The sequence below is a fragment of the Triturus cristatus genome, chromosome 1_2 (assembly GCF_964204655.1).
Source record: "Triturus cristatus chromosome 1_2, aTriCri1.1, whole genome shotgun sequence".
NCBI lineage: Eukaryota > Metazoa > Chordata > Amphibia > Caudata > Salamandridae > Triturus > Triturus cristatus.
Genome location: NC_140580.1, coordinates 854,279,771 through 854,306,893, shown reverse-complemented (window position 1 = coordinate 854,306,893; position 27,123 = coordinate 854,279,771). Strand labels below are relative to the sequence as shown.

General features: G+C 47.2%; 1 protein-coding gene across 14 annotated transcripts in view; it reads left to right on the top strand.

Moving 5' to 3' along the window:
- UBR4 (ubiquitin protein ligase E3 component n-recognin 4) overlaps nucleotides 1-27,123 on the top strand; it is a 1,980,383-nt gene that overhangs the window by 1,906,824 nt on the left and 46,436 nt on the right. For all 14 annotated transcript variants that reach the window (XM_085609056.1, XM_085609055.1, XM_085609054.1 and 11 more), the window contains 3 exons: nucleotides 12,797-12,987; nucleotides 14,504-14,677; nucleotides 15,192-15,291. In XM_085609056.1, coding sequence (XP_085465182.1) covers nucleotides 12,797-12,987; nucleotides 14,504-14,677; nucleotides 15,192-15,291 — 465 coding nt within the window. The remainder of the gene's footprint in view (nucleotides 1-12,796; nucleotides 12,988-14,503; nucleotides 14,678-15,191; nucleotides 15,292-27,123) is intronic.

The following is a 27,123-nucleotide window of genomic DNA, read 5'->3' as shown; positions in this document are numbered from 1 at the left end:
GTGTGGACCACAATAGCCCACCCCAGGGGTGTGGCTACCTCGGGGCTACATATCTCTGGGAAACTAGTATGGCAACTGGCTTCCCCTCTTTGCTCCACGTGCCAGCCTGTCTGTCTAAACAATGGGGCAGCCCTCCACCCTAGTGTTATACATTTGCCCTTTGAAAGCAGCTTCCCTTTGAAGCCTACCTTTTGGGACTAACACCCATGTGTCTTTATGCAATAGAGAGGCAACTCCTCCCTGGCCTGCAATCCCTCATTGTTTCCCTTTCTGAGAGTCTTTGGCACATCTCCTCAAGAGTGCAGAAAGTGGTCTTGTGTAACACACTCCATGTTTGCCTGGGAAGGCACAGGAGCTTTAAAGGCAGCACAGTGACAGGTACATTATTTCAATTTGATATTCAGGTCGAGCCTAATGTTGCTACTTGTTTGATACCTTTGAGTACCCACTTTAGTTGCACCGTTCAGGAGTTAGCACTGCTGAGAGTTCCGCGTGTTACCCTGCATTTGCTAATTTTGCAACCAAGCCTTTCCACAGTAATATTGGCAGTCTCGCGTTTTTACTGTCAAAACATGTAAACTACATGTTCTGCATGCGTCAAGTGTTGCATCCTCCCTTAGGACTCGGTAGGCCTGGCAGAGAGGTGAATTACACATATGCACAGGGGAAGTTAAGGCTTTGCCTCTGCTTTAAATGGCAAAGTCAGGCCAGCAATACACAACTGCCCTACCATTCCTCAGTGGTGCACTGAGAGACTTGTTTTACTTGTAGGACTTCCGGGTGGCACAACCAGTGCTGCAATCCCTAAGGTCCCTCTAACGTACATGCCCTGTGTAGCATATACTAGGGACATACAGGTAGGTTAGCCTTTCCAGTAGTGTATAGCCAATTTTACATACACTTTAGGGTCAGGGCACTGGCACTGAGGTGTGGTTAGCAGTCCTGAGTCCACTCTCCTAGTCGAAAAACCAGCAGCATCAATCCAAAACTTGGGTGTGACCAAACAAAAAGAGGTATTTACTTACCCAGCCCATACCTGCAAACTTGCTTCGAAGGCCATGTCAGTCTCTTTCACTCCTGCACCTGCTCTGTATCTAACCTAGACCCATATTTCAGGTCCGAAGCAGATGTTGGCCCATTCTCGGCCAGTGATCAGTAAGTCACCCTGTCATAGCCTGCCTCTGTGAATCTGGTCTTTCTGACCCAGCACCTGAAAGCTTTGTAGTTCAGGCTTCCCCCAGCATGGTTAACCCCAACACATTCTCCTATGCTCCATCAGATGGGGAATCAAAGTGACTAGATGGTTGGGGAAGAGGGTCTTCTCATATGTCAGTTTGGCTTTGAAGCCCCATTAAGCTTTATTCCTGCTGTGGAGCTATATGCATACTAACTGGGTTACGGAGTGCAAGATTGTTGCTGGTGTTTCAGAGGAATTCAGAAATGCATGTTCGAGGCATATGCGCTGTAGATCGTATACTTGTGCATAGATCGGCATCTGGTGTTGGGCTCGGATGTTTGCACTTTGTTATTGTAGAAGTGTTTGTAGTCTCGAGATAGGTGACTCCTCCTTTGGTTCGTAGTGCGCATGGGCATCGACTCCATCTCCAGATTGTGTTTTTTCCGCCATCGGGTTCGGATGTGATTTGCTGCACTCCAGGTCGGTGTCTTATTCGATCCCCCTTCGACGCGCAAAGCTCTCACCGTTCATCTATTTACGACTGAGTGTGTAGGTTGTGCCATGAGCATCAGCATGTTAATTAGGCGCCATGCCCTTATTTACTACACTGGTTTACCTGGGAATGTGCATGTGTTTTTTACAGACATGTCATTTGATGGCTCAAGGAGTTTTGGAAGCAGAAGCGGAATCAGTGCTATATGGCAACTAAGATGTGGCTTGCTCCTTAGGCTTGGTATCACCAACCCCTCCATTCCAGAAACAATGCCAAAAATTCTCTAGGGGCCTTGAAGATGTGATGGTAGATTCCACGGTCAGCAAGCACAGCACTACTCCTTTTTTTCATCCCTTTCCGCAACCGCTCTCAAACTTCTTTGATACCTCCTCAAATGGTTGTGCAACCAGGCTGATGTGCAGTTACCTCAGACCAGTGGGTCCTACAGGTTGTGAAGTACGGTTACACCAGGGGTCTCCCACATTTACTGTAATAAGAACTACTTAAGTTCAATGAAAATCATCCCGCTCTACTAATGTTAGTGATGTGATGGTGACCACCCCATCCAGGACTATCCGCAGTGATCACATCAGTGCATTAGGCAGGGTTGCAAGCAGTAAAGATGTAAAAGCAATATCCATTTTGACTGCATCTACATGGGTTATACATAACAATCATAGCTACAACCTCCCTGGCACCAAGGTAAATAATAGCTTTAAATTCATTTTGAAATTTTGACCAATTTTCCCCAAACATCAGCTTATGAGTTCTAAAAATATGCACATTTTCATCTTGAAAATATGGTTGTAATTCCGGTATGCAATAATTCAGTCTAGCAAAAGCTTCTATATTAGTAGGCTGCACATAGGAGAGCTACTCATAGGTAGCTGGAGAGATTCTGGTAGCTCACAAGCTACTCGTTGGAGACGCCTGGGTTACACTCTCCACTTTTACATCCACTCCTCCACTTGTTACACCTGTTTTTGTATATATGTCAGCACATCATGCCTCCATCCTTGGCCAGGAAGTTCAATCGCTGCTGTTTGAAGGGCCCTTAGAGTTTCCAAGCAGAAATGGCCAGTGTGTGTTAGTTCTGTTGTCTTTTGGTTCACAAAAATGACGGAGGATCAGTCCGATATTAGACTTATGGTTTCTGAACAACTTCCTTTGGAAGAACAACTTCAGGATGTTAAACTTGGCCCAGGTCCTTGCTCCCCAGATCTGGGTGACTGGATTGTGTCCTCGGACTTGCAGGACGTTTACCTTCAAAACCATCCTGAACCCCCCCCCCCCCCCCCCCCCCCCCAAAAAAAAGATGCCTTCTTGGTGGGGTCAGACCATATTCAATTTGCTGTCCAGCCTTAGCTAAGACCTTCCCTCTCCACAGGTGTTTATGAAGGTGATGCAGGCGTTCTCAGCCCATCTTCTAGGTAAAGATACATTTATTCCCATACCTCAGTGGCTCCCGCTGGAAGGCAGACTCACCACAGTCAGTTGTGAACCACCAGCAGAACGCTGTCAACCTTGTATTTCCATCAACTAGCCGAAATCCCATCTGAAGTCCGTTCAGAGGATTCAGTTCACATGGGCAGTCCTGGAAATGGTTGTGACATTCAGGTTGTGATCCAGATGTTTCAGGCCTGCTTCCGATTTCAGACGCAGATTGCTCTGAGGCTTCTTGAACCTTTGCCACCTACAGGCTCTCCAGTGGATCTGCCTGTAGTGGGCCTAGCAATCGGGTTGTGTCTCAGGCAAAACCTGTATTCCGAGAGAGGCAGCTCCGGGGCGTTCAGTGGTGGCTGAAAGATGCTTAGCTAACCAACCTGCGGCAGGTCGTTGTTCATACCTCCTCCTGTGCTTTCAGTAGTATTAGATGCATCACTCCTTGGTTAGGGTGGTCACTTAGGGGAGGGGGAAGTTCCTGGGTGTAGGAAGCTGGCTCTGTATATACTCTACCAAAATGAGGAATAGTGTACACAGAGTCCAGTGGGACCCCCAAGGTAGGCAGAGGTAAATGTAGACAGCACCTTACTCTCTATTTGTGGTAGTGTGGGCAAGCAATAAGGCTTTATCAGAGGGTAGTATTAAATATTTGTTGTACACACTCAGGCAGAAAATGTGACACGCTCAAAGACGGAACTCTGACAAATTTGTTTGTAACAAAAATATTTGTAAGTTATTTTATTTCTAGAACCAAGCCAAGCCTGGTGCAGGTAAGTGAAATAAATGCTTTGCAAAATCCTATGCAATGTTTTATAATTGAATGCAGGTTCAAATGCAGTTAACTGAATTACAGTTGTCAATGTTTCGAAATTACTTTTTAGTTACTTTTCAGATTATTATGTACGTTACTTTTTAATTACTTTTCAGATTACTTTTGCTGATCAGTGTGGTATGCCTAGATATCACACTGTTACATCTACTAAACAAAAGGCAAGTAATTCACTGTTAGTACATATGCAGTTTTTAAGTGTTCCATACATACCAACACCACACTAAAAACAATTTTCAAGAAAAGCAGTCAATGCAGTCCTGTGGGAGGAAATTGAGTCATCGATTTATAGGTAAGTACACGTTTGTGGGACTTGGTATTCTGGGGTGAGAACATGGGTTCCCCCAGGGTCAAGGATGCACTGTTGAAACTACCTCAGCGGCACTTGGGCAGACGGGTGCAGAGTGCTGAGATCCAATGTTATCCAGTGTTGGGCACGGAGGCTCCAGTTGGTGGCTGCTCACGAGTAGGCTACAAGGTTATGGGAGCAAAGCTCAGGGCAAAGGGGGGGGTCCAAGTTAGCACCCGAAGTACACCTGCAGTGGCGGCTTCGTGCAGGGTGCTGTTTTAGCATCGGTTGCCCTATTGATTTATGGGGATTCTCCGGTAGCAACAAAGACTGCAGGCCCGGGGATGAAGATCTTCTGGGGGCGACCGCCAGTTGGAGAGGTAAGTTAGGATGCCGGGGGATGTTGGGACGCTGTCAGTTGGGCCACCCAAGGCCTTGGGACATCTGGTGCAGGGGCGTCTTTAGGCATCGGGTTTTCTTACCAGCTCCGGCAGCTGTCGTGGGGGTCCTCCAGAAAGAGACTGCAGGCGTCGTTTGGAGAGTCGAGGTTGGTCAGAAATCACCAGATCTCAGGTCAGGGTCGCCGGGGAGACGACCTCGTGGTGTTGGGCCACTCAAACTCGGGCCGTAGGCGTCTGGTGCAGAGTGGTACAGACTCATGGTTTTGGCTGAGGCCAAAGTCTGTTGTGGAGCAAATCCAGTGCTCACAGGAGAAAAAGTCTTTAGGCTTGGAAGGCAGGACATGACCACTGGGTTCTTGAGGTTGCTGGCTGCAGGACACACTGGGATTTTGCTCGAGCAGGTTCGAGGTGGGGTCAGGCCGGTAGGGCTGGGGCCAAGTCAGTGGTCGTCCTCCTATTCTTAGTTTCAGCACAGCTTCTTTGGTCCTTCTTCCTCTCTTCTTCTTGGTCGGTACTTGTCTAAGGAGGCAAGGTTCGGAGTTACCCCTAAATACTAGTTTTAGGGGTGTTACAGGTAAGTAAAGGTTGGGACCAAAGGGCCCCTACCTTGGGGTGGGTACACCCCCTATTATGCCACCCTCCAGTGGGAGGGGGGCATATGCCTCACTCTGGTTACCTGGGCCTCCCCATCTGCAAGATGGCGGGGACTGAGAGTTGTGCTTCACCTCGCCCCCCACCTGAGTGGTGGGGTTGGCAAAGGTGGGCACACCTCCCTTTCTCACTTGGGATCATGCCAATTCTCCTGCCCAAAGTGGGGGGGGGGGCAGAACCGGTGGGAGCGAGTTGCTGGAAGCAGCAAAGGGTTGGGGTAGTTCACAAAGGCGACAGGCCTTTCAAGCTTCCCCTTCGTGGACCCTGCCCATCCTGGGGGAGGAGGCTTGCCCCTCGTCCCAGGATGTGCACTGTTTTAGACCCCCGAGAGCAGCAGGCTCTCGACCTAGGTGTCCAGAAACTTGTCTGGTGGTGGCAGCTGGCTAGCAGCCAGGACACTACAGTTAGGTCGTTTTCAGGGGGCATCTCTAAAATGCCTTCTTTTTTCATTAAATCCCACACTGGCATCAGTGTGGGTTCAATGTACTGAGATGTTTGTAGCCAAACTTCCCAGTTTTCAGTAAAGCCATTATGATGCTGTGGAGTTCGTAATGACAAAGTCCCAGCACCATATACTCTTAATGGCATTACTGCACTTACAATGTCTAAGAATTGATTTAGACACTATACGGGTGCAGGGCTAATGCACCTGTACCCTCACCACTAGTATAGTGCACCCAGCTAACGGGGTGACTGACCTATGCCAGGGCAGTGGGTTGTAAGCATGGCACACAGGGATGTTTGCCACTTTGACTCTTCACTTTGTTCTGCACCAAAACACGCAGCCTGCAAGGGCAGTGTGTAAGTGTAAAGGTACAGGGCCTCTGGTGGCACAATAAGTGCTGTAGCCCTTTGAGGCCTTCTCTGGCCACATTGCCCTTGGTACCTGGGGTACCATTTACAAGAGACTGACCTGTGGCCAAAGAGTGCCAATTGGGCTTTGTCTTAATGCAGTTTTAGGGAAAGAACATAGGTCCTGGATACCTGTTTGGCAGGAATCCAGGACACACTCAGTCAAAGTACATAAACAGTTTGGCAAAAAGTGTGGGCAACCATGCAAAAAGAGGGCACTTTATTACACCGGGCCTTTGCTCCCTGGTGTCAAAGAAACTCCATATCAATATTTCGGAGCTTTTTGCATTTCTGTTGGGCCGGATAGCCTTTCTCCATTCCATCAATTGGAAGTCGGAGCAAGTTCTGACTGACAGCACAACCACCTTGTGGTACTGACTCAGGAGGGCAGTATGGGTTGGTGGGCTCTTGGCTTCACCTTCAGGATCTCTCAGATGGTCAACCTCAACCCTCTAGCTGGCTCTTGGCTGAAGTGCTTAGCAGACTCCCCCTGGTGGACGAGGAATGGCAATTGGGGCATACTTTGGGTAAATCTTTTCGATACTGTCGAGGATGCAAAGTGTTGCATTTACAGTGTTTGTGAACTTCTACCTCAAGTCTCCCTAAGAGAGACATTTCCCTTGCAGTAGGACTCCGGTCTCAAATACGCATTCCTACCTCTGCCTCTTCTTCCCTGAGTTCTGAACATCAGCATGATCCCAACTCATCCCATTAGCCCTGGATCGGGACAGGAAAGTGGGGTAGTTGGAACTTCTAGGTATTTGCTTGCTTTTCTTTCTACCTCTTCATAAGGATCTTCTGTCCCAGCAACAGGACAGGGTTCTGCACCTGAATCTCCACAGCTTGCATACACCTCCATTTGTTGAGATTGAGCAAAATCAGCTGAATGAGTTTGATCTGCCTGTAGAAGCAGTGGGTGTTACTGTTCTAGCTCTGTGCCCAACTGCCAAATCCATTTATTCTCGGTGTTGCCTAAGTTTGTGTCATCGTAGGGAGACTGTCAAGTTGATCCTCTTCAGGTCAAGTTTTCAGATATTTTGTTACTCTCTGGCATGGTTATGTGCTAGGCATTGTTAAAAGTTATTTGTTTGGCCTTTCTGTGTTTGCCTGGACAACATTTGTTTTTCAAGTCACCTGTTGTGATGCATTTCTTATGCCTCAGTGGGCTCTTATCGTCCTTACAGTCTTGACTTCTACACACTTCAAACCTATACAGTTGCTGATTGTTGACCATCAAAGCTGTATTCCTCAGCACGATTACTTCTGCTTGCTTTATCTTAAAGAGACACATCTGAAAGAGACACGTTAGTGATAGATTCCTTACCTTAGAATATCCCCAGGCGTCCGACTGAATCCGGAAAGTTTTCATCAGCAGTACCCCTGCGCGTCAGCAGGCGTCGTCGTACGGCTCCGCGTACATTGCTGGCGTCGTATCCGCCGAGATGACGTCATCGGAGCTACTTAGACGCGCTGACGTCAGTTCTTTCTTTTTCCGTGCAGCAGCGCAGATCCGAGAGAGAGCGGTACTGGTTTCTGACAACTTGTTTTGTCGAGTACTTGACTCCTGGGGCAGTAGGGATCCCCAGGTTTAGGTCCTGTAGGGCCTCCCCCGAAACATGTTGGTAGCGGACACGCATGACGTGTATCTCTTCTGCTTGGGGCACGCCGAGGCATGCCCCGATTGTCGGGCCATGGCGCTGAAAGCTTTGCAGGAGCTTTCCCGCAAGTTGTTGGAGGTCCAGCAATCGGTTCCACGCCGATCGAGGTCCTGATCCCGTGGGAGGTCGAGGGACCAGTCGAAGAGCCATCAGCATCGCTCATCGGAATCTGGGACAGGTAAGTCTAGGCGCCATAAAAAGTCGAAGAAGCTACGTCACTCTTCCGCAGGGGGCCATCGAGCGCGTTCCGATGCCAGAAGTAGGTCGTGGTTGTTATTCCCACTACCTCGTGGTTCCAAAGAAGGACAAGGGCCTGCGGCCTATCTTAGACCTCCAGAACGTCAACCGCTTCCTCCGGAAGGAGAAGTTCAAGATGCCCACGCTTGCTCAGGTCTTGTCTACCCTAGATCCGCAAGACTGGATGGTAGCGTTGGACTTGCAGGATGCTTATTTTCATATTCCCATCCTGCCGGTCCACCGGCGATACCTTCGGTTCACGGTAGGCCACGAGCACTTTAAGTTCACTGTGCTCCCTTTCGGCCTTACCAGTGCCCCTCGGGTATTCACGAAAGTGATGGCGGTGGTCGCAGCTCATCTGCGCAGATCAGGGGTTTCAGTCTTCCCCTATCTCGACGATTGGCTGTTGAAGGCGGGCTCGCCCCAGGCAGTCATCTCCCACCTCCAGACTACGGCCGACCTCCTGCATTTGCTGGGGTTTTCCATCAACGTACCAAAGTTGCACCCGATTCCCTCTCAGCAGCTCCTCTTCATTGGAGCGGTTCTGGATACGGTGCAGTTTCGGGTTTATCCTCCCGAACAGCGAGTCCGGGACATTCGGGCTATGATTCTGATCTTTCAGCCCTGGTCCTGGGTTTCGGTCAGGAAGATCCTGAGGCTGCTGGGCCTCATGGCCTCCTGCATCCTGCTAATCAATCATGCCAGATGGCATATGCGGGCTCTGCAGTGGGACCTGAAGTTCCAGTGGACGTAGCATCGGGGGAAACCTGTCAGACTACATCCAGATCTCGGAGGGCACTGCACAGGACTTGCAGTGGTGGCTCATGAACCAGCATTGGGTCAGCGGCAGATCCCTCTCTCTTCCCCAACCGGAGCACACAGTAGTGACGGATGCGTCCCTTCTGGGATGGGGCAGCCACATGGGAGATTCGGAGATCAGAGGCCTCTGGTCTTCGACGGAGTCCAAGCTCCATATCAATCTTTTGGAGCTCAGAGCAATCCTACTTGCACTCAAAGCATTCCTTCCCACTGTCAAGGGAGAGTAGTGCAGGTGTTCACAGACAACACCACCGCCATGTGACCCTGCAACAAACAAGGCGGGGTGGGGTTGTGGACCCTATGTCAGGAGGCTCTACGTCTCTGGACGTGGCTGGAACATCAAGGCATTTCCTTGGTGGTTCAACACCTGGTCAGGTACCCTGGACACCAGGGCGGACGAAGTCAGCCGCAGGTGCTTGTTGGATCAAGAATGGCGTCTTCACTCGGAGGTGGTGCAAGGTCTCTTTCAGCAGTGGGGAGAACCTTGGTTAGATCTATTCGCCACCGAAGAGAACGCGCAATGTCAGCAGTTCAGCGCATTGGAGTTTCCAAGGTGGCACTCGCTAGGCGACGCTTTTAGTCGTGAGTGGAGTTGCGGTCTGTTGTACGCCTTTCCGCCTATACCACTTCTACCCAGAGTGCTGAAGAAGATCAGGTGCGATCGGGCCCAAGTCATTCTTGTGGCACGGGACTGGGCTCGAAGAGTCTGGTATCCCGAGATACTCAGTATGAGCGTGGATCCCCTGATCCGACTGCTTCTTCTGGAGCATCTCCTGTTGCAGCAATAGGGGTTCGGTCCTCCACCCGAACCTGTCCAGCCTCCACCTTCTTGCGTGGAGATTGAGCGGCGACAGCTGATTCCATTTGACTTGCCTCCCTAAGTCTGTAATGTGATTCTGGCAGCCAGGCGTCCCTCCACTAAAACGGTATACGCCTGTTGGTGGAAAAAATTGTGGCATGGTGCACAGCGAAATCTGTTGATCCTCTTGCTGCCCCTCTTTCTGAGGTCCTATTGTTCCTTCTTTCTTTGGCCCAGCAGGGCTCTGCTCTGGGCACTATGAAGGGCTACCTTTCTGCTCTTTCAGCCTTTCTTAGGCTGCCTGATCAGCCCTCTCTTTTCAAGTCCCCAGTTGTCAATAGATTTCTCAAAGGCATTACTCACCTTTTCACTCCTATTCCTTTTGTGATGCCTCAATGGGACTTGAACCTGGTTCTTACATACTTGATGTGCGCTCCCTTTGAGCCTCTTCATAACTGTCCTTTGCGGTTATTAACTTAGAAAACTGTCTTCCTGGTGGTATCCGGCAAACCTCCTTTCCTGGCGATTCATCCGGACAAGGTTGTGCTTCGACCGCGTCCCTCCTTTCTACCAAAAGTAGTCTCTGCCTTTCATCTCGGGCAAACTGTCCTCCTGCCCACTTACTTTCCGCCTCCGTACCCTTCAGGAGAAGAGGCGAGGCTCCACCGTCTGGACCCAAAACGTGCGCTTTCGTTCTATCTCAACCGCACACAACAGTTCCGGGTGGATGACAAGCTCTTTGTTGGCTAGGTGGGCGCCAAGAAAGGCCGGGCTGTGCACAAGCGCACTATCTCCCGATGGATTGTGCATTAAAGCCTGTTACTCTCTGACTAAAAAGGAACCTCCGGTTGGGCTGCGCGCCCATTCTACCAGGGCGACATCAGCTACTACAGCATTGGGACGGGGTGTCCCCCTGCAAGACATCTATCAGGCGGCCACTTGGGCCTCGTTTCATACTCTCACTAAGCACTATTGCCTTGACAGTCCGGTCTGGAGAGATGGCTTCTTTGGCCGTTCAGTTCTCCGTGACTTTCTGGTGTAATCTCACTTTGCAGACCCACCACCGGGGTTGGTATTGCTTGGGTATGTATTCTAAGGTATGGAATCTATCACTAACGTAGCTCCGATGGCGTCATCTCGGCGGATACGATGCCAGCGACGTGCGCAGAGCTGTACGACGACACCTGCCGACGTGCAGGGGTACTGCTGGGGATGTTCTAAGGTAAGGAATCTATCAATAACTAATGTCTCTTACAGATGTATCGTTACACAAGTAACTTGTGCGCCAGTGACATGCTGTTGCTCTCAGTGCGTTCTCTTTCAAACACCTTCGCTGACAAATTGGTGCTATGGGCTCGTGCTTCCTTTCTACCAAAAGTAGAGTCACCCTTCCATGTAGGGCAGTTCATTCCACTCTTGGCACTTTTCTACATTAAGCACACTGAAGACATCCAGGTCGATGACTGACTTTTTCTTGGTTTTACCGGTTCTAAGAAAAGGATGAACCTTGTCCAGATTTATCATCCTGTGCATAAATCCATGCTATACCCTGACCAGAAAGACGCTTCCTGGTGACCTTTGGCCTCTTTCCAGCTGAGGTAAGGCTGCTACAAGGACACTAGCTGGAGATGTTCTGATGTTGCGCATATGGCAGGCTGCTGCATGAGCATTTAAAGACTGCTTCACCGGCCCGCCTGTCCCAACAATCAATCCACAGGGAGAGCAGTCTCGCCACCTTACACCTGCATGACATTCTGGTATAAGTCTACTCCTCAGACCTTTCACCTTTTAGAAGGTACTACTTCATTGTAATTTAGATTTTAGAGAGCATTCCCATATAGTGGAGGCGAGTTGTTATGGATTGCTAAGAAGGTTTAGAAAGATATTTCCCATGCTCCCGTTCACTGCGAGACGACTACTGGTGCAGGCCCTCGTCCTTTCGCGGCTCGACTACGCTAACGCTCTATACCTGGGAGCCCCCCAGGCTACCATCTAAAGACTACAAATAGTACAGAACTGTGCGGCCCGTATGTTGTTGAATATTCCCAAACGCTCTTCTGCAAGGCCTGCCCTCGCCACCTTGCATTGGTTCCCTGTCCAGGAAAGAGTGCAATTTAAAGCCCTGTGTATCACCCAGAAGTCACTGTCAGGACAAGGCCCGCCACTGATTCATACCTGGAGCCAACCTTATTTACCCAATAGAGCTCTCAGGTTGGGGAAAAAAGGTTTTATTTGTGTACCTAAGATCAAACGTGCACATAGTGGAGGCCGACTGTTCACATATAATGCATCTAGACTTTGGAACAGTATTCCTCTCCACATACGCGCCAAACCTGACTACCTCAAGTTCAGAAAACTGTTAAAACAAATTCTTTTTCATTAATCTCCTCGTAGCCTACTTGACGTCTTAGCGCTGGGATGCCCCTGGGTAACCACGCGCTCTACAAATGTTCATTCATTCATTCATCTGTATTCAAAAGGTGAGGAATTAGCGTTTTGAAGTAGCCATCAGAAGAACAAATTACATACCTCGGCTGACACTTTTTCTGATAGATACTGCATCGAACTACAGATTTCTCACCACATCCCTCCCCCGTTTTACGGAGTGGATGTTTGATTTGCAAATGGTCTCAAGTGAGGGCAAGCACACTGTCAGGTCTGGAATATTTGTTAGATGATTAATATCCGAGGGTGCAGAAGAGTTGATAAGAAAATTGACGTCATCTCGCAGAGCGCGCCATGCCATCACTTGCTGAGGTAGTTCGATTTCGCCATGGTGTTTGATTGTACCACCTGTCAGCAAACTGGATAAATTGCTGGAAAATGTTATATCTAGTCTGGCACTCTGAGAGATTTCAGAAAGTGATACATCTGCAGTTAGCGTATCTGTAAGAAACTGAGATAAGAAATAACTTGTTCATCTTCATCAAAGGTCCAGAGAGGTGTTTTCATTAATGTAAAATGAGTGATACATGGGGGGGGGGCATTGTGTCTATAAAATGTTTGTTTCAAAAAAAGCTTTTTTCAAGTTTAGGTTATGCTTGTTGGGTTTACATGGTGGTGCTGAAGGCTCATTGATCTAAAATTTGGAAAATGAAAATTTAAATTAACTTAGTGGCTACTTGATTAAAATATTTTTATTTCACAGGGGAACCTCCTTCTGACTGGTGACAAGGATCAACTGGTGATGCTTCTGGACCAGATCAATAGCACATTTGTGCGCTCCAATCCCAGTGTTCTTCAAGGCTTGCTGCGTATCATCCCATACCTGTCCTTTGGAGAAATGGAGAAAATGCAGATTTTAGTGGATCGTTTTAAGCCCTTCTGCAACTTTGACCAGTACGTCCTGTTTGCTGTGTTGGCTTTAGGAAAATTGCAGATTCCATAGCCTTTATCAGTAGTTAATTTCACTGTAACTTCAGTAGGTGAAGAAAATTATTTAAACACTGCAACTGTTAGATTGAAATCAACGCATTGAGGTCATAGGGGGCCTGACCTGCACAGGCAAAATGGAGGACACTCTACTGTAGAGGCAGACTCCTCATACATCTTAATAATCCTTGCAATGTCAAGATCTAGCAGCAGCTTAGTAACCTGCTTTGGCCATGGTGATTTGCATGCTCTGCCCTGATGACTGTTTTCCCCTAAACCTGCTGAAGGACCTTAACAGAGTGCCCCACCACAGCTTCAGCTCATGGAAGTTTGTGAGTCTGGGAATCGCAGCACCTGGTGGTGACTGTTTGGGGATCCAACACAGAGGATCGAATGAGTTAGAACCTGTAGGAAGTGGTCCCTGTCTTGATGCCCTGGGTCTGGAGATTGAAGAGGTGGGAATAGAAGCTTATGGTGCTGACTGAATGCACCCGAGGCGGAGGACCTGGCAGGCTGATGACTCTTGTGTGCAGCTGGTGTGACGGGCCTCCTGAATCCAAAGTTTGAGGAGGGTGGGAAATAGGAGATTACTCCAAAACCTGAGCCAGTGCACCACTGAAGTCATGACCATTTCCTGCTAAGCTGAGGGGCAAAAAAATAGAGAAATCGCCAAGAGGTAAGTAGCACCACACTGAGTACATTCCGAGAGAAAGCAGCTGTGTTGGGGTATTGCTTGGTCTACTCGAAGATAAGTATGCTGATTTAAAAAATAAAACCTTTTTAAATTGGGCTTTATTTTTGCTACACAGAACGTTGCACAGAAATGGAGGGAGACTGATGCACCTCCACTTAGAGTTGAAAATATGGACAGGTGTCTGGTCACAAAGGGACCATCACTCACGCTTGTATTTGCCCAAGAATCCACAAGAAAATGTGGAGACTCTGGAAGTCCTGGTTCAACATCATAGTGCTCAGCTGATCTCTTTGCACGAGGGTACTGGAGGGCTTTGCCTCAACAATTTTGCTTGCCAAATGTTTGTGCCTCTACACTGATAGCATGGTTTGATATCAATCTGTCTTTATTTCGCAGTGCACAATGTAGTTCTATGCCATTACTTGCTTAGCATGTAATTGTGTTGATCACCTATAAAGTAGTATTATAAAAGGAATCTTGACTAAACTAGCATTTTGAAAAAAGACAAACCATGTTGCAACTCAATGCTCCAGTTTCAAGCATACCTCTACAGCATTTGCTTCTTCCAATTTTGCTTCATACAGAGTGAATGTTGATTAGTGCAGATTAGATCTCTGGATCTGCTGACTGATTCTCCACTGTCCTGTATAATGCTTACAATGTTGTTTTGTCCATATAACTTAGGTGCTCCACATCTTGCTTTATGCTGGACTGTGTTGCTCTCCCACCGTACTTGTTGTTACTGAGCATAGTATTTATTCCTTACTTTGATATTTTATCTTCTCTTAGGTATGATGATGAGCACAGCACAGATGATAAAGTGTTTCTGGACTGCTTTTGCAAAATTGCAGCCGGTATAAAAAACAACAGCAATGGGCATCAGTTGAAAGATCTCATCTTGCAGAAAGGAATTACCCAGAACGCACTAGACTACATGAAAAAGCATATCCCCGTCGCTAAGAAGTAAGATGCTGCTCGCATGAGGAATTTCTCCCTAATAGCAATTCCTGATCAACTACCAATTATTCCAAGTGCTTAAAAATTTCCAGTTAAATAACATCTCGCTGCTCACAGTACAGAGTAGCTTGAATGAGTGCAGTGTTGCCTAACAGGAGACAAAATTGTTATGCATTGAGTTTGTGGAGAACATCATGGTGGTGTTTGCAGATAAATAGTATATTTGACGTTGCATGTAGTTGAGTCAGGTGTGTGTGATATGGAAAGATTATGGTTGCATATGTGGTTTGGAAAATGTGAACAGTATGCTGGGTGTTTGCTTTGCAAGTGGGTGTTCTGTGAGAGGTGGATCAGGTGGTGTGTTTGATGTACAAATTAGGCCACTGGTAAGTATGGCAGGTGGATTGGGTTCAACTGAAGTGTGACCGATATATAACCTGCATGATTGAAAGGTTCACGCTGCACAGTGATTTATGATAGTTTTTATCCCTTATCATGTTTTTCTTTCTTTCTGTTGCAGTTTGGATTCTGACATATGGAAAAAGTTCCTCTCCCGCCCTGCTCTACCTTTTATACTGAGGTTGCTTCGAGGGCTGGCAACGCAGCATCACCCCACACAAGTGAGTAAACATATGAGAAGCTGCTACTCTGGTCTTCCTTAGCATCTTGGAGATTCTGAAAGTTGATTATTGTCATAAAAAATGGTTTGTTGGAAGAACCAAACAGGCAGGTGTTTGTAGTGTGTGGCGTGCCCAAATATCATTTTAATGAGTTCTGGTGCAACATCTGGGCATGAAAAATGAACAAGACTTCGCAAAGACAAAATAAGGCAGAATGTCACACTCAAATGTGATGGTCTATTCTCCTCTCACTAGCTGCACACACTTTCTTTGAAGGCTCACCAGGGGCAAGCACAATTTTACGTGAGGATACCCCAGACCTAGCTCCCTTACCAATTAATTGGAGGATGGAAGTGTCTTGGCATCTTATGATTTTGTTAGTTACCATCTCATTGCTTAACACAGTTCTGAACCCAGTTGCTAAAACCTTGTTTCCATTATTTTTATAGTTATTTTATTTCTTCTCCAAGTGTTGCTCGAATGTGAATTTACCTTGAAAACACAAAATGTTTCTTCAACAATGATTCGATTTCGTTTTTGTACATACATGTATCATTGTGTTCATCGACTTTTTGAATATTAACACAAGTAAACCGGTCAAGTGCATAAATAGCATTCCAAATAATGCTCACTTGTCTGCAGACTGAAAACTTGTCAGCGGAATATTCCTATGGAGTTGTCCTAGTCATTGCCAGCAGGAAGGAGAAATCACTTGTAACCTTCAACAATACAAAGTTAACCGAAAATCTAGTCTTCATAGGTCAATTGTCTGGTTACGTATTGCCCTTAGATGTTACCATTTTTTTGTAGATGAAGCTCTTATTGTCCCAAACCATTTCAATTAGTTAGTGCAAGGTTCTCTATGCAGTGCATCTACTAGTTTTTCTCCCAGTACACCCATTCAAGGATGCAAACCTTTTAACATATCCCATCACTAGGCCCTTTGAAACTAAGCTATTCATGGAACATGCTCTTATGTATGTTCTCTGCTACAACATACTCTGCCCATACCCCCAGTTAAAAGATTTCAAGCCTGAGCTTCTTTCTTACCTGTATATGACATAGCATTTAGGATCTAGGCCTATATCTGAGCTGATTCTGATTTTCTCTCTTCCTTCTTTTCTTTAGTTTGTAGTATCATGCTTTCCTGATGGATACTTCTAACAGTAAACTCACCTTTTGAATACTCCCCAGGCATCAGGCTGGAATTGGAAACTTTTCAACATACCCTTGAGCACTGACTGGTGTTGTGCAGCTTGGCAGCAATGTCGTTCCACATATAAGTGCCACCCATGCACACTGACTTCACTTACTTTCCTTAACGTGGATCCGGAGCTACCCCTCATCTCTTACCAAGACAGTTCTCTCTAAATTTAGCACTAAATCAACACCAGTGTGCAAGGGCAAAGTAACCCTAGAACCACAGGTTTAAGCCTTGTTGGACTTTGGTAACCAAATATCTGTGATGTATCCCTATGAGGTATGTTTTTTGATGCTTGGTCCAGAAGATAGCTCCAAGGCATGCAGTGACTAGGCCCAAATGAACCCAAAAGTCGTTTACGGTAGTGAGGTGAAACTTTGCGTTGCCAAACACCATGACCAGTCGAGAGTAAGGTCCATTTCCTGCTCTCGAAGTTGTTCCCACTGCAGATCTTTGCCATTGTCAAAGTCATTGGGCAAGTCAGAATTGAAGCACAAGAAGTCCACCTGGGACTCAGCCCACTTTCTCCACTCTAGAACTCGTTGGAATGTATGAGAGAGTAAACTTGCCTCTCTGTCTTGCCCTTGAAACTCAATCTCCTTGGGAGCAAAATTTGTCCAGAGGCAACCCAAAGTTTATACGGCCATTGACGACAACTCTGCAGATAGTGGACCTTCGGGAGTCCATGTTGCATCTCTCTGGCATCCTATCGGCTACCTCTGGGGCTCAAGGAAGCGCAAGGACCTTGAAATGGAATCCCATCAGCGGGTCCATCCTAAGCACCAACAGGGAGCGCCAAACCCTCTACTGGTTCTGCATAGGCTTCGGTCCAGGTACCACATCTTGCACTGGATCCCCGTTCATTGATGCCTCAGGAGGAGGAGGCACCACTAGGTGCCGACTCCGAGCCGATCTCAGCCGAGGCAGTACCCAAATCCTCCGAGCAGCAGACTTTTGGGAACCCATCGGGCAATGACATGTTATCTTTGCCTCAAAGGATATCTCAGGTTCTCTGCACACTTTTTAGGACAGATTTAGACAACAACCAATATGATGTTGGGTACGATTTAGTGCCTCACTATACTGACATTGACTGGTACAACGAACTACAAGATGCCAGTGATCTGGACACTTACGCAGATGCTGGCTTGGTCTCACCCACTGTGCCTGCCACTGAGAAAAGTGCCTCCTTTGATGTAGTGATGTGGGTTGCCACAAAAGACCTTTGCCTCCAGTCGCCCATCATGGAGGTGAAAACCAATGTTCTCACCAAGTCTTGGGAAGACACACACAGATCCCTTTCTGCCTTTTATTGTGGCCCTGACGGATACCCTGCTTGGGGCATGAGCAAAGCCATTTTCCAGGTCTCCAATAAACCAGCAAATTGCTCAGAGCCATCACCCTGCTACATGTTACCCAACTTTCTTAACACAACATACAATGCTGTAAAGTCTGGTGGTTCAGGCATCCACCAGCAGTATAAACTCTAACGCTTTCCGCACCACTTCACTTGACCTTGAATCCAAGTGCATCAAAACATTTGGCAAGCACATGTTCTCATCCACTAGCTTTACTCTCCGCTCTGTCAGCGGCTTGCTTAGCCTCTACTCCCACATGCTTCCGGACTCCATTGCCCAGGTGTTGCCTGCTGTTTCCGAAGACTTGCGCTCTTCTCTCACACAGGCCATCCAAGGCGGTCACGATGCAGCACAATTTGACATTTTGATGCAGGCTCGACACTTGAGACTGTCTCGGCTGAGCAATAGTTAGCAGCTGGCACTCTCTCATCGACGTGCCCTTAGATGGCGTTTGCCTTTTTGGCGATAAAGCAGATTCGACCCTCGAGCAATTTAAAGAGAGCAAGGCCACGGCTCGCTCTTTGTGCCTGTCAGCCCCAACACAAAAATTTCGCCAACAGTTTAGCTTCCTCTGTGGCTATACTGGGGGCTAACAGTACTAGTCACACCAGCCTATGCAACCTGTACAACGGTCTCCACCACCAGATCGTACTCTATCAAAATCTTTGCATTTGACAAAAAGCAACCCCCTGACGCTAAGTGTCCTCATTCCACCACAGCTAAGGCTGCAACCACTGTGTTAGCATGCAGAGTTACAGTCCTGCACATCTTCCAGGCATCAACGTGAGCATCTCTGCACACTTTTACCAAGCATTACCCGCCTGGACAGTCAGGTCCATAGAGATGGACACTTTGCACGTTTGGTCCCGCAGTACTTTTTAGTGTTAAATTGATTGGCAGAGCCTCCTCTGGGGAGGTATTGCTTGGATATCTATTCTAATGTACGGAATATGCGGCTAGAAGTCTCTATCAGATCACCAAGTTACTTACCCTCTGCTAACACATTTCTAGGGATAGTGCGGTTTCTCTTTCAGGGCTGTAGTTTTCCACCCAACTGGACAGTGGTCATTGTGGCTCCGTGCTTCTGGTGTGGAAAGTCGCAAAAATAAATTCACGTCAGCGCATTGGTATGGCGCCTATATAATCACCGTGTATGTCTCTCCTGGCGCGGTCGCCGCCATGCAATTCCAAACAACTTCACCTACCAGCGCGCAGGAATACTGCTTAAGCGAAATTTCCATATCCAGCCTGACGCCTGGTGATAAATCTAAGGTAAAGAATCTGCGGCTAGATGGTCTGTACCAGATCAGGCGTTACGGAAGATAAGTAATTTGTTAAGTTAGGAGTAGACATTTCCTTTAAAATCATCAGTCTTCTAGCCATGTACATCTTATCAACAGCTTTTATTCCGACAGCTTTTGATGTCTAGGCAAGTCGCAGCATGGCTCGTTGTGAGAAAGTGGCTCTGTATATACTGTTAATAGATACAGGGTGTACAGAGTCCACAGTCCCCAAGGGTTTGGCAGAGGCTAAAGTTAGATATAACCTTACTCTCTAAAGTGGTAGCTTGGTCGAGCAGTAAGGCAGTATCAGAGGACAGTGTAAAGCATTTGTTGTACACACTCAGTCAGCAAATGGTCTCACACACTCAATAACTGAACTCTAGGCCAATGGTTTATATATAAAAAATATATGCTTGTTTTATTTTAGAACCAACGCTTGTCATTAAAATATACTTTCTCAGATTGAGATGCTTTATATAAATACTTTTGCAATATGCAATTGACTTTTGTAAACAGTTACAAGTGGTTGCAATAGGCAACACTATTTTAAACACAATAATGCATTGAGCTCAATGGAAATTTCAAGTTATTTGAAACAGATTACTTTTAGGATTACTTTTAGAATTCCAGGACTGGATCCTAGATATAGTCTGGGTCAGTACTTAGAATCAAGAGATGAAAGTCGACTTAATTACTGTGATGATTTTTAAACAATATTTAGCTATTTTAAAAGTTGACACTTAGAAAATATTTCAGAGAAAACCGTCAATGATTTCCTATGGAAGAAAAATCAAGTTGCAGGTACAGTATGTTATCGTTACTTTTGTAATCCAGTACTGGGTACCTAGACTCAGTACTGGGACCTTTATCCAAAACAGGTAAGTAATTACGTTTTCAGATATTATACGATTTTTAAAGAATATTTAAAGATTGCAGAAATTGACACTTAGAAGAAATTTCACAGAAAAACAGTCAATGATTTCCTATGGGAGAAAATTGGGTTACTGGGAAGGACAGTTGTATGTATTTTTCAGAGTCAGTGCTGGGCACCAAGATCCAGCACTGGGAGCTCACCTAAGAGCAGGTGAGTATTTTTGTTTTCGTTACTCGGCTGATTTTTGGTGAATATTTTAAGATTTGAAAAGTCCACACTCAGAAGAAATTTCAGGAAAAAGCCAGTCATTGTTACCCTATGAAGAAAATAGAGTTATCGGTTTAAAGGTAAGTACTTGACTGGCAGAGTTGAGGTTCTGGGCATAGACTCAGGGGTCTCCCAGGGTCAGGTAGGTACAGTTGGTTCACCCTCAGCGACTCTAGGGCGGCCGGGTGCAGAGAGAGTTAGGCCCAATGTTATCCTATGAGGGATAGGGGGGCCTTGGTTGGTGGCTGCTGACTAGCAAGCCACGCGGCTGTGGGAGCTGGGCTCCTGGTCACTTACTCGGGGCAAGTGGGGAAGTAGGTAGGTGTAGAGGTTGCACTGCCAGGGCCACTCGGGTGGCTGGGTGCAGGGTGCTTTTGAGCCTTCGGGCGCTCAATTGATTTCAATGGGAAATCTCCGGTTTAGAAAAAGACTGCAAGCTCGGGGACGAGGATTCTTCAGGTGCCACCACCACTTCGAGAGGTAAGTTGGGTAGTTGGAGGATAGGTAGGTACCCCGGGATTGGGCACAGGGGGCCGCGGAGCGCTGCGTGCAGGGGTGCCTTTTGGTGTCGGGAAATCTTACCCTCTGTTGATCACGGTAGGGGGGCACCTTGTTCTGAGGCTGCAGGCTTCTTCAGGAGTGTCGAGGGAGGTCCTTGGGTGCCGGACTCGGGGTCACAGTCGCCGTGGGGTCGTCCTCGTGGTCTTTGTTCACTCGGGCACTGGCCAGGCTTGGCTAGTGCAGAGTATGCTATGTTCGCGGTTCCGGGCTGCTGCCAGGGATTAGAGGTAGGTTTTGAGTAGAGCCTCTGCTCATGGGAGTCCCAGGGGCTTAGAGCCAAAAGGTAGCCAGGTTCTCCGCGGTTTGTGAGGTTGCTGGCCACAAGAGATGCCGGGTTGGAGCAGGAGCATGTTCGAGGGCCGACAGGCCGGTAGGGCTGGGGCCAAAGCAGTTGGTGTCTTCCTCTTCTTAGCAGCTGCACGGTAGGTCTTCTTTCTTCTTGTTCTTCTTTGTATAACGGAATCTGGAATCTGGGGAAGGAAGGTTCAGGGTGCCCCTAAATACTAGATTTAGGGGTGTTACAGGTAGGTGAAGGGCAGGGACCAATGGGTCCCTGTCTTGGGGTGGGTACACCCCCTATCCTGCCTCTCTCCTGTGGGAAGGGGGCAGTAGCCTAGTCCTGATAGGGTAGGGCTTCCCATCTTCAAGATGGCAAGAGCCCGGAGATGTGCTTCACCTCGCCTCCCCCACCTGAGGGGTGGGGTTGGCAGGCTGGCACATCCCCTGTCCTTATTTGGGGTTTCCGGCCAAGCTTTCCCGCCAGAGTGGGGGGTTGCAGTGGCCTGGGGAAGCTCACAGAGGCGGCATGCCTTTGAAGCTTCCCCCTGCCCATCCTGGGGGAGGATATTTAGCACCTCGCCCAAGATGTGCATTGTTGCAGGCCCGGGAGAGCAGGGGCTCTCCCACCCAGGGGTCCAGCAACATGTCTGCTGTGTGGCAGCCTCAGAGCAGACGTGGATTGTAGGTTAGGTTTAAGGGGGCATCTCTAAGATGCCCTCTTGGGTGCTTGGTACATTAAATCCCACACTGGCATCAGTGTGGGTTTAATGTGCTGAGAAGTTTGATACCAAACTTCTTAGTCTTCAGTGTTGCCATTATGGTGCTGTGGAGTTCGTGTTTCACGAACTCTCAGCACCATGTACTCTTAAATGGCAGCACTGTACTTACAGTGCCCAGGAATGGACCTGGGTACTGTAGGGGAACAGGGCTCCTGCTCCTGTGCCCTCACCATTGGCATAAGGCACCCAGCTAGAGGGGGGGCTGATAGATGCACTGGCAGTGTAGGTGATGGGCATGGCACACAGGGATGTGTGCCATGCCGACTCTTTGTTTTGTCTTGCACCCAGACACCCAGCCTGCAAAGGCTGTGTGTGTGTGTGTGTAAGGGTACAGGGCCTCGAAGGGTGGCACAATGAGTGCTACAGCCCTTAGAGGCCTTCCCTGGTCACAAGGCCTGGGTACCATTTACCAGGGGCTGACATGTGGCCAGGGTTTGCCAATTTGGGTTTTGTGTGTTTTAGGGAAGGAACATAGGCCCTGGGCACCTGATTGGCAGGAGTCCAGGGCACACTCGGTCAAAGTACATTCAGCAATTCAGCACAAAGTGGGGGCATACCATGCAAGAAAGATGGCACTTTCTCACACTCGTTATGGTCAGTCTGTGCCCATATTCATCTTTAAGGCCATTGGGGTGAAAGAAAGGTCAATGTTTAATGGATTTCATGAAGAGCAGATCTCAATCACCTTCAGTGTCCAGGACAAATTCTAGTTCTAAAAGCACTTTCCTTAGAAATTCCTCAAAAAAGATCTGAGAGCCTAATTTCTTTTCAATCCCTGTGAAACGCAAAAGATCTACAGTTCTACTCCTCACAACATAGCTTGGTGGTGCAGGCTTCATATTCACCTGAAGTGGTGTATTCCCTTGTAGCTCCCTAACATCCATCCACTAAGTCTATTTATTCTGATAGATACTTCCAACTGCAGATTCCTTACTGTGTTAATATTCCACCAGGTGTCAGACTGGATGTAGAAACTAAAATGCAGTACTCCTGTGCACCAGTAGGTGGCATCTTGCAGATCCGACCCAATGTTGTTCCTCTCCGGAAATGAGTGGGGCTGCATATAACCACCACCAAGCCGTGTTGATGTCAGTTCTATCTTTCTTCACCTTCAAATGTGGATGCAGAGCTCTTCCCCTCTCTCCCTTACGAGGGCTTTTCCAAAATAATTTTTTTTCTTCACCTCCCAAAACTAAAGAGTTTAAACAAAGGTGTCAGACAGACCCTGATGAGTTATGCTCGCGGTGCCTGAGGTTGGGATGTCACTCCAGGGTCTGCAACAACTTTGCACAGATGAACCTTAAGGTCATACGGGACAGTAAGGAGGAAACTCTACATCGCCAAACATCAGAACACTCCATGCCATTAGCAATCAAAGTCAAAAGGAAGGTCTGATTACCGCAGTCGCAGTTCAAGAAACCCTCTTTGGCAAAACTGTGTTCTGGGCCCCCGGACAAGAGGCAGGAAGCTTGTTGCCTTAGACCAGCACCAGGTGATGCTGACTTCTCATTCCACATCTGGTGCCAGAGAATCTGGTGGTATAGGTGTTCTCCAGCAGTTTAAACTCCAACGCTTTTCCTACGACCCCACCTTACCAGGAATACAGACGCATGGAGACTCTTGCCAATTATTTGTTCTCTTCTGCCCGTCTTGCATTAATTTCTGCCAGTGCCCGCTGCCTTTTAGGTTGCTTGCGCCATGCACCGTGGGATATGGTAGCTCAAATCCTGTCAGCAGTTCCAGAGGACCTACGGGTGTCATTAGTCCAAAATATACAGAACTGCTGAGATGTGACAAAATTTGTTATTAGATCTGATGTGGATTCAACTAACTGCTTGGGTCGAGCAAGAAGCACAAGTGTGGTGCTCTGGCGCCACTCCTGGATGAAGTCTACAGGCTTCTTGTGTAATATCCAGGCATTCTTAATGAACATGCCATTTGATGGCTTCTTGCCTCTTTGGTGAGAAAGCTAATTTGAACCTGGAACACCCTTGGGACTGTCTGTCCCTACTACGCATTTTCCACAAGAGTATCATATCTTTTGTGGATATGCCAGGTGCAGCATCACCAGCACCAGGCCTTGTCCCCAATTTCCAGGAGTAGGGAGAACCCTGGCTCAATCTTTCGCCACCTCCAAGAACATGCAATGTCAGCACTTACTAATGCGCACTTGTGTTTCCAAAGTAGTGCTTCTTCTGGCACTATTTCTGTGTGGAGTGGAATTCGGGACTCCTGTATGTCTTCCCACCATTGCCTCTTCTGCCAAATGGTTCTGAAGGCAATCAGTAACGCCCGGGCCCAAGTCATCCTTATGGCACAAGTGTGGTACCCAGAACTCCTGATCATGGGCGTACGTCCACCGATCAAGCTGCAGCTTCAAGAGGATCATCTTTCTCAGCAGCAGGGCAGGATTCTGCACCGCGCTAGCACACTTTGCATCTCCATGCTCAGAGGTTGAGTGGCAACAATTGACTTCCTTTACCCTACACCAAGATGTTGTTGATGTCATCCTGGGGATGAGGCATCCTTACACTGTCTGTGTCCTCCTGTTCCTGAGACAAATATGTGGATTAGTTCCGCATCTGGCAAATTTACCCTCTACAGGCAAAGTTGTCCGAGGTTTTGCTGTTTGTGTCTCCCCCAGCAAGGTCTTGCTTTGGGCACTATTTAAGCCTACTTATCTGTTCATTCGGCATTCTTGTGGTTGCTGGATCAACCTTTGTTAATTAAATCACCAGTTGTGGTAAGGGTTTTGAAAGGTTTGCAACACTTGTTCCAACCAAAACCTTTTGCAATGCTTCTATGGGACTTAAACCTAGTTCTCACTTTCTTGATGCAGACCCCTTTTGAGCTTCTGTACAGTTGTCTCTTTGAGACATCTGACCTAACAGACAGTCTTTCTCATTGCCATAAAATCAGCTAGACGTATGAGTGAACTTCAAGCTCTCTGTGTAAATCCACCTTACACCACCCTCTTCCCGGTTATGAGGACTCGGGCTTCCTTTGTGCTTCAAGTGGTCACTCCTTTTCATGTTGGAGAGGGTATCCTACTGCCGGCATTCTTTGCTCCACCTTATCCATATAAGTAGGAAGCAAGACTCTATTGCTTGGATTGTTAGAGCATTGAGTTTCTATATAGATTGTACTGAGTTACATCAGGAGGTCAGTCGGCTCTGTTTTGGCTTTTCCAGTGCAAAGAAGGGGAAGGCAGTTCAAATATGCACCAGGATTGTTCTCTGCATCAAGATCTGCTGTGCTCTAGCTTGCGGAGTGCCTGTTCTAACCATCTGTCAGGCAGCCACATGGACTTCAGTACACACCTTCACAAAGTACTTCTGCCTCAACAGTAAGGTACGTCAAATGGACCATTTTGCCCACTCTGTCCTGCAGGACATTTTGGTCTGAACCAGTTCATAGACCCACCACCAAGAGAGGTACTGCTTTGGTATCTGTTCACAAGATGAGGAATCTGCGGTTGAAAGTATCCATCAGAAGATAAATTACTTACCTTCGGTAACAATCTTTCTAGTGGATACTCTAACTGTTATGTTATGTTATGTTAGTGCTATTTGTATTGCGCACGGCTGCTCCAGCGAAGGAGCGTCCCGGCAGATTCCTCACTGACATTCCCACTGCCAAGTTTTGTGAGCTGAAATCTTTTCCATCTAAATAATGTACCAACCTTCAGATCTGCACACTCGTCATACCAATTTGCCGATGGGCTCTTCTGAGAGCATGGTCAGCCTAGAAAACAACTGCCATGAGGATCTTATATGCTGCTCTGCACATCCCTTCCTGATTGGAGCAATGTTGGCCCTTAGCCGCAGGAAGCCACCTGATTTGCAGAGCTACTGTTCAGAAATTTCCTGATCCAGTGTGATGCCTGCGGGAGTATTCACCTGGTGAAGAATCTGCAGTTAGACTTTCCACTACACTGAGACTTTACCGAAGGTAAGTAGCTTATTGGTCATTCTAAATTAGCCTATGCACAATTGCTTAATGAGACTTCTGATAATTAAGAAAGTCTTTCTTATTGCCATCACTTCTGTGAGCCACATGACCTGCAGGCCTTTTCACTGCAACCTCCCTAAACCACTTTCTTCCCAGACAAATTGGTTCTGAGGGCTCTGGCTGCCTTACTGCCAAATGTAGTATTGCCCTTTCACGTTGGTCTGTCCATCACACTGTTTGCATTTGTTGCTCAGCCACAGCCCTTAAAATAGTTGGGGAGGCTCCATTGGCTTGATTCTAAGAGAGCTTTGTATTTCTAAATTGCACAAGAGACAATTGTGTAAATGATCAGCTCTTTGTGGGTTTCACATGTACCAAAAAAGGCAAGAGAGCTCTGTTGAGCTGAATAGTTATAAGCATTAAAGACTGCTACGAAAAGATCATTTACAATTTAATGGGCAGGCAGATATTTTTCTTCTCACATGGTCCCCATTTCTGCAGGATGTATCCCCCCCTAATTTGCATTGATTCTTGATTATTCCTCATCAGTATCATTGCATCCCATTCTACCTCCACAATACTATACTTGGGCTTCGCCTGACTGGCCTTCTCGTCCGTGCTTTGTAGTTTCATCTTCCCTCCCTTTTCTTTCGGATCTTCTATTGGTGTATTTATCGCGATCAACATTTATATCTCAATATGGGTCCATGCTGGACTTGCATGTCAGTACAATACAAATAATTGCTACAAAAAAAAAGTCTGCTACACAGTAGCTAAGAAGGAAGGCCTGCTAACTCATTCCCCCAGATCCATTGCCCTACAACAACATTAGCAAGGGGGTGTCAGTCCTCAACATCTGCCAGGCCGTGATGTTAGGTGCCTGTGCACATATTTATGAATCACTACTGCCTTGACAGTTCGGTCCAACAGAATGCAATTTTGCCCACTCGGTCCTACAAGACTGTCTGATCTGCGTCCACTCCTCAGACACTCCACGTTTAGGAGGTACTCTTATATCAACTATTGTAAAGAAGAGGAATCTGCAGTTAGAAGTATTCCTCAGAAGAGCACCATTCCCAGTAATGAAATGGAAGTAATCTAAAGAAACTAATCTTATAAATCACTTGGTGAAACATCACAATAATATTGCTTATGTTGTCGCAAACCATGTGTAGTCGTAATAAAATCAGTAATGATTCCCATGATAGAAAGACATTACCAATAAGTAACTTTTCCTTGTCCATGTTCCTTCAATCTTGTATGTCTGGGATTGAATAGT